Below are 13,588 nucleotides of genomic sequence, written 5' to 3'. Positions count from 1 at the left end.
CTGCCAGAAGGAGACTTTAACAAAGAGCTAAACCCGTTTTATTGGGAAGCTATTGAAATATTCTGAAGAAAAGCAAGCAGGCTAAGTGCTTAGGGGTGGGCCTTACTTCAGATTCCATTTTTCATAGAACACAATATAAACCCAAATCATCAACTGCAAATAACAAGTTTTAATAAGCTAAAATGTAAATTGTGACCAGCAAGCTAGGGGCCATAAATTTTGAAACTTAGAAGACTGCATTTTATCTGTCTTAACAGTTTCTCTGAGCTTAGTTCCAAGTATCAGTAGCATTTATGTCCTTGTGAGATTACAAAATCACACATGGCTCTTTTTGCTCTCAACAGACAAATTATAAAAAGAAGTTTGTGAAGGAGAAAGGCAGGTCTGACTATTCTGTGATGTTGGAGCCTCCTGAAGTGAAACATGCCATGGAAGTGGCTAAGAAACAGAGTACCGTAAGTTTATCTTGTGCTTTCTTTAACTAAATAGTTTGTATAAGCAAATTGAAACCAAAGTCAGCTGAAAGAAACACAAATTTACCTACTTTGGGATTTCCTCCCAGCCTTTATGTTCAGGTGTAATTCTGGAGGACAAAGATGTGAATATTTACAGATGTAAAACTGCACAGAAATAAAGGATTTATTTGAAAATCATATTTATCTTTAATAACATGATAGGATTTAAAGTAACGTATTGCAAATCAAACTTAATAATTTCTTTCATTCCTTCAAATTCAGACAGAATTACGTGTGCTTATTCATTTGTAGACAACTTGCAAAAACTGTTTTTTTCCATTCTTTGTGAAATGATTAAAAAAAATATCCTAGGCACTTTTCCGCAAGCACTGTTGGGTCCTTCCTTATTTAGGTATATTCCTCATGAACAAACGTCAGTAATCTGCTTTCCTCTGTCTATCATCACGGTTTAGGTTGAATACAAGAAAGATGCTAAATCTAAGCTCCACTACACACCTATAGCAGATCGACCAGATATTAAAAAAGCAACGCAAGCTGCCAAGTTAATTAGCGATGTGAGTGTTGTTTTTTTTAATTTTCTGTATAACTACTTAGCAGTAATTTTAGTATAAAAAATAGTAAAAGTAATTAGAAGGGCATGTGGTCACTGCTAAGCTATACACTTTTTATGTTTTCTCTGTGTTAGATTGAATATAAGAAGCGTGGAGAAGCTGGCATAGGCGTAACCATGCTGGGACGTCCAGATATTGAACTTGCAAAGGAGGTGTCAAAGCTAACTAGCCAGGTAATAATAAAAAAATGTAATGATAAAAGGTTTGTGAAGCTTTCAAGCAGCGAAAGTAATGAGTTCAGATTGGCTGAGACATGATATTAACTTATACAATAATATTAATATTATAACTGGAATTATTTCTAGATTAAGGGTTAAGGGAATATTTTAAAGGGAACACATAGAAAACTTAAATCCTGATGTGAGGCTGTTGCTTTGTTAAATAAACAACAGCTGATTGGATTGAGTGCTGGATTCTGCTTACGGTGATATCAGTGAGACCTGATTCACTACTTTCTTGTCTGGTAGTCGTTTATATCTGCATAACGGCTACAAGACTGGTCGAGTCACTTTCTCAAAAATTAGGCTGGTGGAGAATTGTGCTCAGATGCTAAAACTCTCCTGGCTTTAATGAGAGCAGAAGTGATCCCTCTATACCGGCTGGAGAGAGGATTCAGAGAAGGAGGAGACAGGGAATTTATAACCTCTGTGTTTTATTTGTGTTCTTTCCTTCACTTTCTTTTAATTCTTCTGTCATCTCTAAAATCTTATTGTGTTTCCATCTTCTTAAAAATGTCATTTATAATTCTTCTACAATGTCCAGTATCAACATTTTTAGGAAATAGCAAAAGCTAAAATGTAGAACGTACAGGTAGCTGAATAGCTGTGCAGCTTACAAATTTATAAATTCTGTGAATGCTGAAAACAGTTGGTATGTAGCAGAATTAAACTGGCCTTCTTACAAAACGCTGCTGGTCCAGGGGGTAAGTCTGTATATCCTAAAGATAAAACAGGACAAGTGGTACCCCTAAAAGGCAGCTGATGGTTTTCAAGAGTGTTGCCTAAAAATGAAGTAATCCAGAATTAGAAACTATTTTTTGAAGAAGCCTAGAAACTCTTAGTAGCTCTCTTGTCTCCGGTAGTGAAATGGATACAAATTTGTTGCTTGTTCACTTGTGTGATATTTTTTAAAAAAGTAAAATAAAAATCAGCACTTACACATATAAGCATAAAATATTCTTACATTAGAGATTTTTAATAACTTTTCTACTGGCTTATTAAATGTCAGTAATGGAGGTACAGAATTTCCTTAAAATGATGCCATGACAAGATCTTTCAAATACTAGGGCTGAGGTGTTAGTGATATTCTCTTTTGTTTCCTTTTCTGGGTACTGGCTTTCAAAGAAGCAGCATTTTGCCTAATTCTTATTATCCATCTTCACGAGGTGGACATTCAGTTTCTTTTTGCTACTTACTTTCTACTCCTGACCTTTAAAAGAATCTTCTATTTTGACATTAATATGCTGTATTAATATAAGCTTGTTTACTTTTATACAACAGTCTTGATCCGCAGTTAGCGTGAAGCACATGCTTGCTGTTCCCTGTGATAATTTTTTCCACCAGGATCTCAGTTCTACTTGGTTCTTTCTCACCACTTCATGCTTTAATCCTGTAATTGTTTGCGTTTCTAATCTGGCTTTCTTGCTACGCATTATAGGCAGAATACCTCAAACGACACGTGAGAGGGCATGGAGCTGCATCTTATGATACACCATGGATGAGAACCTTTAAGAAAGCTAATATGCTAAGTAGTCATGTAAGATAAATTTAAGTGACACAACTGGGAATGCCATTTTTATGCATCTTTCTCTTTCTTGCATATTATCTTTATAACTACAAGTTGTTAAAAGATTTTATGATGCAGCAGTTGCACTGGATCTTTTGGTGTCAAAGGTGTTGAATGTAGCAAAACTTGTGAGGCTGCTCGTTTTGATATGACCTTCTTTTTTCCTATGGAAAGACAGTGCATGGGAATTCTGTGGGTGGGGAATTTGTCTGCTCCAAAAACAGCACACAGAGCTTGAAACTTTATTGCGGCCTTCATTTTGGCCTTGGAGCTTGCAGTGTTTTTAATGGAAGTTCCCAATGCACTCATGCAACATGAAAACTCACCTCTTTCACACAAAAATACCAAAAGCAGCAAGTAAGCTTGACTTATGGAAATATATGCTTTGGTATGACAAGCCTAGACGATGGTGCAGGTCATTTTCAGGGAACGTTCACACCTTATGCAGGATGCTCACACTGGGATTTCAAGCTGTTCTGTTCACACTGTGCTGGAGGGGCATAATGGAAGCGTAGTGTATGAGTAAATCCCTCCCAGAGCCTCCGAGAAGCCTGCCCTGTAGTGATTTAAGGGCACATATTTTCTTTTGTTTCTTACCATCCCCAAAGCTATGCAGAACAGAAGAAGTATGGCTACGTAGCAGTTTTTGAAGTAGCAGTAGACAGGTTTGTGCCATTTCTGTCTTGCACATGTGTTTCCAAATGAAAAAAGGGGTTTCTTGTTTCTCTCTGTCTAGCCATGACTGCTGCATGCAACTGGTGCATGTTTGAATGCCGGCTACTATATTTGTCAAGCAAAACAAGAATTTTTTCAGTGAAACCAGGGACTTTTAAACTGGCACCTAGTCCAGAAAAATAAAGTATAAGAAAAAGAAGAAATGATGTTTATTCTCATTCAGTGATAATGAGCTCCTCCTTTTCCATGCTTTCGTTCTGATGCTAAGCAGTTCTCTTCGTAGTATTGTAAACATGCTTTGATACGATTTTGGAGGTCCTGAGAGAAAATTAATTATTTCAGAGACAATAATGGGGCAAATAATAATTGGTGTAATCTTTAACTTTGTTTTTCTTCTGGGCATTTCTTCTTGGACTAGCAACATCTTTTGTCTTTATACAAGATTATATCCAGTTCATTTATCCACTTGCCTGTTTTTGGTTGTGTCTCATCTGTCTGTCTGCAATGCTTGCTTTTAATTTTGCACAGATCTTTCAATCAAATTTCTTCTGGGTTTCAAAAAAGTGAATTCTTTGGCGTGGTGGGCTGATCTTGATCATATGTTAATATTACATTCCCATAACTTCACAGATACTAGTGAACTTATTTTTGATTTTCATTTTTGTGAGGTCAGAATCAATACTGATTCCCTTTATGTCAAAAATGTTGATATTCCTTGTTTTGTTAAGCAGTTACATAACTTCTGGACTTGCCTGCTTCATTATGTGTTTTATTTTATCTGAATGTTGGCCTATTTTGCAAAACAAAAGAGGGACAGTGCTGTACAGCATGAGGGGTATGGTGCTGTATGGGCAGGAATGTGCCAATGAATTCAAAAGTGTAAAATCTGTGGAATGTGATTTAACTCTGCATTCAAGCATTTTATTTTTTTTTTTACTAACACAAAACTATCTGTTTAAATTTCTGTAAATGTCATTATAATTTAAAAACCTGTAGCATGGTTCAGTTGTTCCTCAATTTAATTATCAGTTCTTCAGTAGTTTGTTTTGTTTCAATTTTTGTATAAATATGGCTTGGGAAGTCAATTTTTACTGAAGAACTATTCAAACTCTTTCCTCATCAGCCACAGTCTTATTTTATTTGAATGCTTTTTAAAAATATTATTTTGGTCCTGAACAAGATCAGATTCTTTTAGAAAGACTGATGACAGTTGTTGAGTTCTTGTTCTTTAGGCCAGGGGTGAAGGCTGCTAGTTTTGTTAGTGTAAAGCATCTCCAAAGAAATGTGTATTGGTAAGTGGAAAGAAACGTCATTGCCTCACCTCTTTCCATACCAGTTAGAATACTACTACAGGGAAGACGTGGAAAGAAAAAAAAAAAGTCAGATTTTTTATTCTGATGGTTCTTCTAATAGGGATGAACTTACATACTAACTGTGGGCTCAATTTAGACAAGCCAGATCTTAAGGCTGAAGTTTTGAGAACCAAATCTTTAATTCTTTGTGTTTTTCCTGCACTCTTCTGCAACAATTTCACGAATCTCTGATAGCAAAAAAAATACTAAAAAAATGTTCCTGATGGAATAGTCCCTTCTGCAGGTTCACAAGCAGCAGTGAGGAATTTACCTTTAGCTGGAGCTGTAGCAGTGTGTTGGGACAAGCCGTGCTGGAGGAGGGAGGGACCTCATTTAAGTCATTAGCAGAACTCCCATTTGTAGAAACACTTCTGTGCCTCCAACCCATATCTGCTGAAATTTCCTGACTTACAGGCGTGTTTATGAATATGGTTTATCCTGCTGATGTCAATCTGATGTGGTTTGGAAGCATTATTGAGCCTCTTGTGTAACCTAATTCCTAATAATTAATTGTATCATTATTCTGTATGTGATCATTACCATCTTTCTTTGTTTCTGCTTTATACAGAGCATGATATGTATACAACTGTATGTATAAAAGCATTTGGTACGTTTGCTGTCTGTAATGCTTGTATGTCTTGAGGTTGTTTTTATATTTCATATTTCTCTGAGAGATGTGTAAAATTTTCTTTTAAATACTCTTTATGTTTGTGTCAGTTTGTCTCTTTGTGAAATACAATAATCTCTTATATATGTGTGCTTCCCATCAAATGAAAAGTCTTTATGTTTCAGAGGGTCAGAATTTAGCTGTATTTTGCCAGCATAATTCTCTTCACTGTGTCTGCTACTATTTTTGCAATGAAGAGATGCTATCTGTGCACTGAATGAAAAATTGCAACTGATATTTTGTAAATACAAATGTAGATTTTCTTTCCATGTCAGGTGATCTTTAAAATAGCTTTTATTCCAATGGATGCCTTCAAGTTACTGCTGCTTTGTTCTTCTGCTTACTATCAGCATGAGATACAGTTTCTTTGCCTTCTGCAACCAAACAAGTTAATATTCAAGAGTAGTTGTAATACTTGATTGTTTTTGAATTTAGGTTAAATACAAGGAGAATTTTTCCAGAGAGAAGGGTAAAAAGCCAAAGTATGATTTAAAGGAGGCTAAAATCTACAAGACCATGAAAGATGCTCACAACATGGCTAGTGAGGTATGTCTACTTATACATTTCCTATAGGGAAGTTAAAAATTTCAGACTTCGTTAATGAAGACCTTCTTTATGTTCTTAGTACATTAAGTATCACAGGTTTTATTAACAGTCTTTGCTGATACTGTTTGCCCTTTCCTACCTGCAGGTGAAATATAAGGCAGATTTAAAGAAACTTCATAAGCCTGTCACAGACATGTCTGAATCGCTGATTATGAACCACGTCCTGAGTACAAGCCAGCTCGCCAGTGCTGTAAGCTCATCAGCTAACCCCAGATCCGTTTGGTTTTTCCATTCTTACTGATTCAGTTCTGAATTGACCTCTGCTAACTATTTCTGTAACAACTCCTCCCTCTCTTGTTGTTCCTGGGACATCACCTGGTAGTGATCTCTTCCTCTCCTGTCTAATGAGCACTTCCTAGTCAACTAGCAACTTTGCACATTTATCCTCTGGGCAGTGAAAACTTTAGCTGTAGAACTGCTAATATTTTAAATCTTCTAATCATTTTTAGTGGAATCATTCTTTATTACATTTTAACTGATTGCATCTCACTAACAAATGGTGTTTTTTTCCATTTTTTCTTTTTTCTTTACTGCTTACTATGATTTAAAACTTTTTTTCTTTTTTTCTTTCATTTTTATGTTTAACATCCCCCTGTTGCAGAAGTACAGAATTATGCCTAACAAAATATTTGGTGATTTTATTGAAAAAGGACAAAAGTCATTATTGCCTGACAAAGCCTTTTCATATTTCTGTTGTGTTTTCTTTTTCCTTTTTTTTAATCCTGGTTTTGAAAAGTCTTTGCTGCATTTGAAATGATCAGAAAAGATAAGTGTTCATCCGCATATTTAAAAATAATATCTGATTTTGGGGGTTAAACTTCTTGTTTTGGTTTGTTTTTTTGTTTTTTTTTTCTTTTCTAATTTCTCTTTGATGATCCATTGAAGTGTTGCATTGATTGGACCTAAGAAGCAGATTTGCTGAGGGTTTTTTTTTTATTGAGATGATTTTTGACACCTTCCCTTCAGTACCAGTACAAGAAGCAATATGAGAAGAGTAAGGGTCACTACCATGTGGTGCCAGATAATCTTGAACAGGTTCATCTAAGGGAGGCGTCAGAACTACAGAGCCAAGTAAGTTGGTCACGTTTCTCATTAACCTCACTTGTTCAGTACCAAACTCTGCATCACAGAAGTCATCCTAGCAAATTCTCCAATGTATAACCATCTCTGTGCCTGTCCGCTTTATAAACACTGCAGAACTGAGAGAACAGAAGTCAAGGAGAAATATTTGCTCTTTTGCTGTCATAGAACCCATACAAAATGTCTGTATGATTTCCACATTCTGAAGTAGATCATGAAGTTACTTATTTCTGCTGTACCTAGATCTTGTTGCACAGTATAATAACATTCATCAGGATGATTTCATCTGTAGAAAAAAGGGACAAATAATCACAGAAAGTGGAGACTGAAAGAAATAGGATTGTTGCTGACAGTATATTTTCTATTGCTTTACTCATCCTAGTCACAAGTGATAGAAAGGAGAGTTCTGCTGCTTTTCTTTTGCTACCATAATTGCTCTAACAATCCAAAACGATACCTACTGTTAGATTTGTCTATTGATATTTTTCCCCTCTGCAATACAGCAAATCCATTCCAGAGAAACCCATCCTCTGATTTGGTCTCTACTCCTCTTTATTCTAGATATTTATTGACCCTACGGCAAGAGAAAAATTATTGCTAGATCACAAAGTGCCATAGTTATTGTTTTGCTGCATGGCACAGAAGAGCAAAAAGGTTACATAGCAAAGGAGTACACGAAAAAGGTCATAAATCTGTTGGTATTTAGTGTAAGTCACCACTTGTTGCTCTAGTTTGAGATCTGCATCTTCCTCAGCTGAAGACCAGTCTTATCATTACCTCATGTAGCAGTCTAAAAATCGATTCCCTAAAGGCAGGATGCTATAACTTGAGTCAAGAATATCTTCATCCTGGTGGATATTTTATGTCCTGGACACTGATGTGCAGAATTAGGTAGCAAGTCACTGAACTGCTGCTAACACTCCAGCGATCCCCTGGTGCGTACCTGGCTGAGCTCAGGCAGGCTCACGAGCAGCCTGAGGGCCTTCAAGCTAGATTTTTACGGCTACCTGTCTTCCTTCTTGCGATCACTTATTTCTTGAAATCTGAGCTGACACTGCTTCTCCTTTACAATAGGAAATAAGCTGGTAGAATTCGAGGCCACATGTTTTACTAAGCCTGACCTTTGATTTTACATTTGACAATAATTAATGTGGATCTCAGGAAGGTAATCAGTGTTAGCGGTTCGTTTTTTACCTGAGGTCTGTTGACTCGAGTAGGCTCATACTAGTTGATGAGTTGGTTCTTTGATTATTCAGGAGAGTAACTTTTTTCTGTTCTTCTCAGGTGAAATACAGAGAAAAGTATGAGAAGGAAAAAGGAAAACCTATGTTGGACTTTGAAACTCCAACGTACCTTACTGCAAAAGAATCTCAGCTCATGCAGAGTGAGGTAAGATTCAAATCACTACTGTTAGACTGAAGAAACTTTATAAAGATATTGGCAGTTATACTCTTGTGTATGCTGATAGACTTTAAAAAATTATTGTTACATTACATCTTATGTTTCCCTACATTAGTTAGGAAATACTACTTTTAAAATTCATGAAATTTCCCTGTGCAACCCCGAAGTACATATTTTGAGTTTTGAGTCCGTAGAAGAAATGCGATGTGCAGTACATATCACTTAAGCTCTTGCAACAGAATATGTTATGTATGTCAGTTACCAAAGTCCACGGAAAGATTTTTCTAGACGTCGGTGTAAGTACCTTGGTTATTGTTTTCACCTGAGAAGTCTAGTCGTGAGAAAGCCATTTATTGCCTGTTTGTCTCTGCTGTCACAGTGTTCTCACTGACCTGTCATTCTATTTCCTCAAGCAGTTATTTTCTGTTTGTTTGAAGTTTTATCTTGTTCTGTCACAAATGAAGGCTTATACATGTTGACTTATACACTTGTATAAGGCCCTTGGTCATTATGTTTGAGTGATTCCATTGAATGTTTTCTCTACATATATAAATAAGCAGAAGCAATACAAATGCAGGGTCAGGTCATATTTCCACTGGAACCAATGATCTGTTTCATGGACTTTAATAGAAAAAAGATTTATTCTGTTAGCTGCCTGCAGCGCTGACTATAGCAGATTGTCACTGTGACTTTAATACTGAACTACTGCTCCTTTTCCATCCTCCCAATAGTTTTTCACGTAATTAAAAGTAAAAATGTAATAAATATTTGCTATTTTGCTTTTTTTTCTTCTTTTTACTTTCATTAGAAAGAATATAAGAAGGACTTTGAAGAGTCCATTAAGGGCAGAAACCTTACTGGCTTGGAGATTACACCATCCTTATTACATGTCAAATATGCAACCAAAATAGCAAGCGAGGTAGCAGTTACTCTGTGTTTAGTTCCTCTGTCAAATTAAATAATTTCACTAATTATCCTCAGCAGCGTTCCTTCTTCACCACTTCCTTTTCCCTAACCATTCATTTTAAGCATGTTGACACGTATTTTTGTGTTGTGATCTAATTTGTTGTGGACATTTATTTCACTGTTCATTAACTGTATTCATATTTACTGTATCTCTTTCTGACACTCATCAGTGTGACTGTTCCATTTGTGGGGTGTATGTGTGTGCCTTTTCAATTTACGTGGAACAATTTGTACTATCCTGTATTCTGTTTCTGTAGTTTGTATATAACCCTCTACAGTATTCTTTATTGTTTTAAAAAAAACCTTTTGGATCTTTTTTTTCATTTTTTGCAACAAAATTGTGGTGTGTAGAACTCCATCTAGTCTGGCTTTGCAGTTTTGTTTTCTTTCTTCTGTAGAAAGAGTACAGGAGGGATCTGGAGGAAGGTGTCAAAGGCAAAGGTCTAACAGCCTTAGAAGAGACTCCAGACATGTTAAGAGCAAAGAATGCAACTCAAATCCTAAATGAGGTAAAAAAAAAAAAAAAAAAAAAAAAGCTGCCTGGAAACTATCTGAGTGGATATAACAGCCTCCACTTGATAAGTGCACATGACAGTATGACACTAATATGAACTAGTCAGTCACTAGAAAATCTTTAGTAGAAAGAAAAATGACTGCTTTTTGGTGGCTACGCTTAAAAATGGGAGCCTGAACTTGTAGCGAATGGTTCCTGGCTGTGCAATAACATTTTATGTCGCTGTCAGGGGTATAGATGGGAATCAGGTGCTGCGATCAATGGCCAGATCAGTCAAGGGGGAAACTGAATCAAGATGGTGGTGCAGCAAGGCTAAGGGTAGGAACTGAAGGTGTCACTTTGGCAAGCGGGGTGTCCTAGGTCATGAGCAGTCACCAAGGACTGGGAGCCAAGGCTGAGGAGACTAGAAGGAAAACAGGAGGTCAGAAAAGGACTAGAGTGAGGGAACCAGACTGGCAAACTTCTGCAGCTGGGAGATGCGCTGTGCAGAGCGAGCTCTTTTCAAGTGCTTTATACTTAAAACAGCAGCTGTGCTTATGGTGCTTCCCCCTCCCAAGGCTGACAAGTGCTAAGCGTTGTCAGCTGCTGCGGGACTCCTGGCCAAGGAAGGGTCTGCCCAGCACTGATGGAGAGAGCTGGCCAGCAGGCAGGCAGGCTGCAAGCTTAGCAGTGGCTTTAGTTACGCACTGGACTGGTGTAATAAATATTTTATAGTGACTGTTTTTGTAGGTTAAGCTTAGCTCATATTTTAAGGGCTTTAACTTCATCAGGCTGAAAGCTGAAAAAGTAACTTTTTAAATGTTACTGATGATATGGCTTGTTAACAAAATACTCTTCAAGGTAAGCATGCTGATTGACAACAGTATTTTGTACTTGCTAATGCAGTGATTGTTTTAGAGTTATTCAAAGAGCCTATATTTTGTTACCATAGAATATTACAAGCAGACGTATTCAGCTCAGTTCAGCAGAGCTGGCATACAGATATGAATGATACCGGTTTATACAAAATAAATCTTTTAGACCTTAGTGGATATCTTTTCCACCTTTGGGGAGAGTGGCTGCTGTTGCACTGAGATTTTAGGGAGGATATTCATTCCAAAAGGCTTGGAGTATGTCAGAGAATCCTGACTCCTTGCGTTTTTAGACATTTAGGCATGACACTTCTGTGACCACTTTTCACTACCGCATGCATTTCATACACTGCTCCCTCCCTATTGCTGCTTTTCTGTACAAGTCATTTTTTTGTGCTGCCACAGTCTGATGACCTGAAGGAACCTTGAGATTACTGATGTGAGAAAGAAGAGTGAGCTTGATATAGCTGGTCTGTAGTGTGCCTCCATTCACTGCTGCAGGAGTGCAGTTTGTTCTCAAGATTTAAGGGATACACTTTTTAATATATAGTATATACACTTTAGTATATAGTAGCTACATTTTAGTATTAAAATATACACTTTAATGACATTATATGTGTTTTTAATTGTGAGTTTATATTAGTATTAGTCCTATTTTGTGGTGTTATGAGACTATTTGAAGTTGCCAAAGGGATTGCATTCTCATTGACCTTTTAAAAGTATCTTTTTACTATCTTCATTTGCAGAAAGAGTACAAAAAAGCACTGGAACTGGAAATCAAAGGAAGAGGTCTGACAGAACTGGCTTTGGAGACACCAGATTTTGTGAGAGCAAAGAATGCCACTGACATTGCCAGCCAGGTCTGCGCAAATAACTCATATATCGTATCTGCTGTCTTTTTTTAAAAGAAAATTCATTAACATTTTTTTTCTGTGTAAACCAAATGAAAATTGTTGTCATACATGTGATTAAGGCAGCTAAGTGTGAGCTTTCCCCAACAGATCAAATACAAACAGTTGGCAGAAATGGAGAAAGCCAACTACACCAGTGTTGTTGATACTCCAGAGATTATTCATGCCCAGCAGGTCAAGAACCTTTCAAGCCAGGTAACCTGACTGAAGAGATTTAATCATTGTTCATGGGGAACACATGAGCAGATACTAGTTTGGCACATTTTTTCTTCAATAAATCTGAATAGCTACCTGTTACAATGTTCAGGAGATACACTGGAAAACCAAATGCCCTAGAGCTGTGATGGGGCATCTCTTACATTGAAATTCCATTTCAGTATGTTATTAATTCATTAGAATATGCATAAAATGGTATAATAATTTCCATTGATTTTGCAGTACCGAAGCTAATTTTGCACTAAATAGATGTAGCTGAATTTTCCTACCCCTTAATAACTTTAAGTGTTTAGAATAAACACTTACGTAGAGATATAACCTGAGTTTATATCAGACACAAAAGTCTCACATTTCTATAGAGATGGGCGTTATACAGCAATAAGCAATGCCAGGTTGTTTATTACGACTTTTATATTAATGGAATGAATTTTGTGTTTTGCATCAGAAAAAGTATAAGGAAGACGCAGAAAGGACCATGCCATACTATGTGCCTGTTGCAGACACTCCAGAAATGCAGAGAGTCCGTGAGAATCAAAAGAACTTCAGCACAGTATGTATGCGCATAATAAACACTGTTACTGTCAAATAGCAAAAATGTGCAGCTTTTTGTCATTTAATAAGGTCCCAATATCCCACTTGAATCCCAAATAGGCTTTATATTCTTAGGGATTCTCAGTCAAGGGATCTTCTATGTATGCAGCAGCCTACTTGTGTGTTACACTGGCAACCAAAATGATGTAGTGATTTTCTTGAAAAAAACTTCCTTTCTGCTGCAGTGCTTTGACAATTCCTGTGCTAGTAATAGAAAATTATACTTACAGAGGTTGTCTGGTGATGCCAGTGGGATTACCTGCAAGACTATATGGTCGGTAACATGAACAATTACCCCCAATCTGTCTTGAAATCTTTAAACTTTCAGCATTGAGACTTAATTCTTTTAGGTACCATCTGGCATCTTTCAAGATTTTTCAATTAATTTAGTAAAGGATCTCCTATTGCTAATTTAAATGAGAATACTTGTAACTGTGCTACATCTTTACATCACTATTAGTGATGTTGAAATGACCTCTTTAAGTGTGTAAATTCTTTATTTTTCTAATCTTCAAAAAAAAAAAAAAATCCACTGAGAGTAAGTTTTTATGGCCTAGACTCAAGATTTGGTATTTTACTTTAAATTTTTTTTAACTTTTTAACTTTTTTTTTTTAAACTTTTTTAACAGCTTCAATATCAGTGGGACCTACAGAACAGTAAAGGAAAAGTTACAGTGGTACAAGACACACCAGAAATACTGCGCGTGAAAGAAAACCAGAAGAATTTCAGCTCGGTATTGTTATTTTCTCATTTCGATGCTTATTTCAAAAAAATACATTCTAATGTGTTTAATAAAATAATTATTTTAGGCTCTTACCTTGCAAGTGGTTAGGTTCTTCACCTGCTTAAATGAATATAAGAGCTTTTTCAAGCAAAGCTAATTTT

At 36.5% G+C, this 13,588-nt stretch overlaps 1 protein-coding gene across 1 annotated transcript in view; it reads left to right on the top strand.

Moving 5' to 3' along the window:
* Nucleotides 1-13,588, top strand: part of NEB (nebulin) — a gene marked incomplete at its 5' end in the record, with an annotated part of 66,319 nt that overhangs the window by 31,742 nt on the left and 20,989 nt on the right. Inside the window, 13 exons of the mRNA XM_026088977.1 lie at nt 345-455; nt 929-1,030; nt 1,162-1,260; nt 6,002-6,112; nt 6,258-6,362; nt 7,139-7,243; nt 8,537-8,641; nt 9,462-9,572; nt 10,018-10,128; nt 11,731-11,844; nt 11,986-12,090; nt 12,557-12,661; nt 13,332-13,436. Coding sequence (XP_025944762.1) covers nt 345-455; nt 929-1,030; nt 1,162-1,260; nt 6,002-6,112; nt 6,258-6,362; nt 7,139-7,243; nt 8,537-8,641; nt 9,462-9,572; nt 10,018-10,128; nt 11,731-11,844; nt 11,986-12,090; nt 12,557-12,661; nt 13,332-13,436 — 1,389 coding nt within the window. The remainder of the gene's footprint in view (nt 1-344; nt 456-928; nt 1,031-1,161; nt 1,261-6,001; nt 6,113-6,257; nt 6,363-7,138; nt 7,244-8,536; nt 8,642-9,461; nt 9,573-10,017; nt 10,129-11,730; nt 11,845-11,985; nt 12,091-12,556; nt 12,662-13,331; nt 13,437-13,588) is intronic.

This window comes from Apteryx rowi, unplaced genomic scaffold (genome assembly GCF_003343035.1).
Source record: "Apteryx rowi isolate R43461 unplaced genomic scaffold, aptRow1 scaffold_8, whole genome shotgun sequence".
Taxonomy (NCBI): domain Eukaryota; kingdom Metazoa; phylum Chordata; class Aves; order Apterygiformes; family Apterygidae; genus Apteryx; species Apteryx rowi.
The sequence above is the reverse complement of the archived record's forward strand: the minus strand, read 5'-3'. Positions and strand labels throughout refer to the sequence as shown.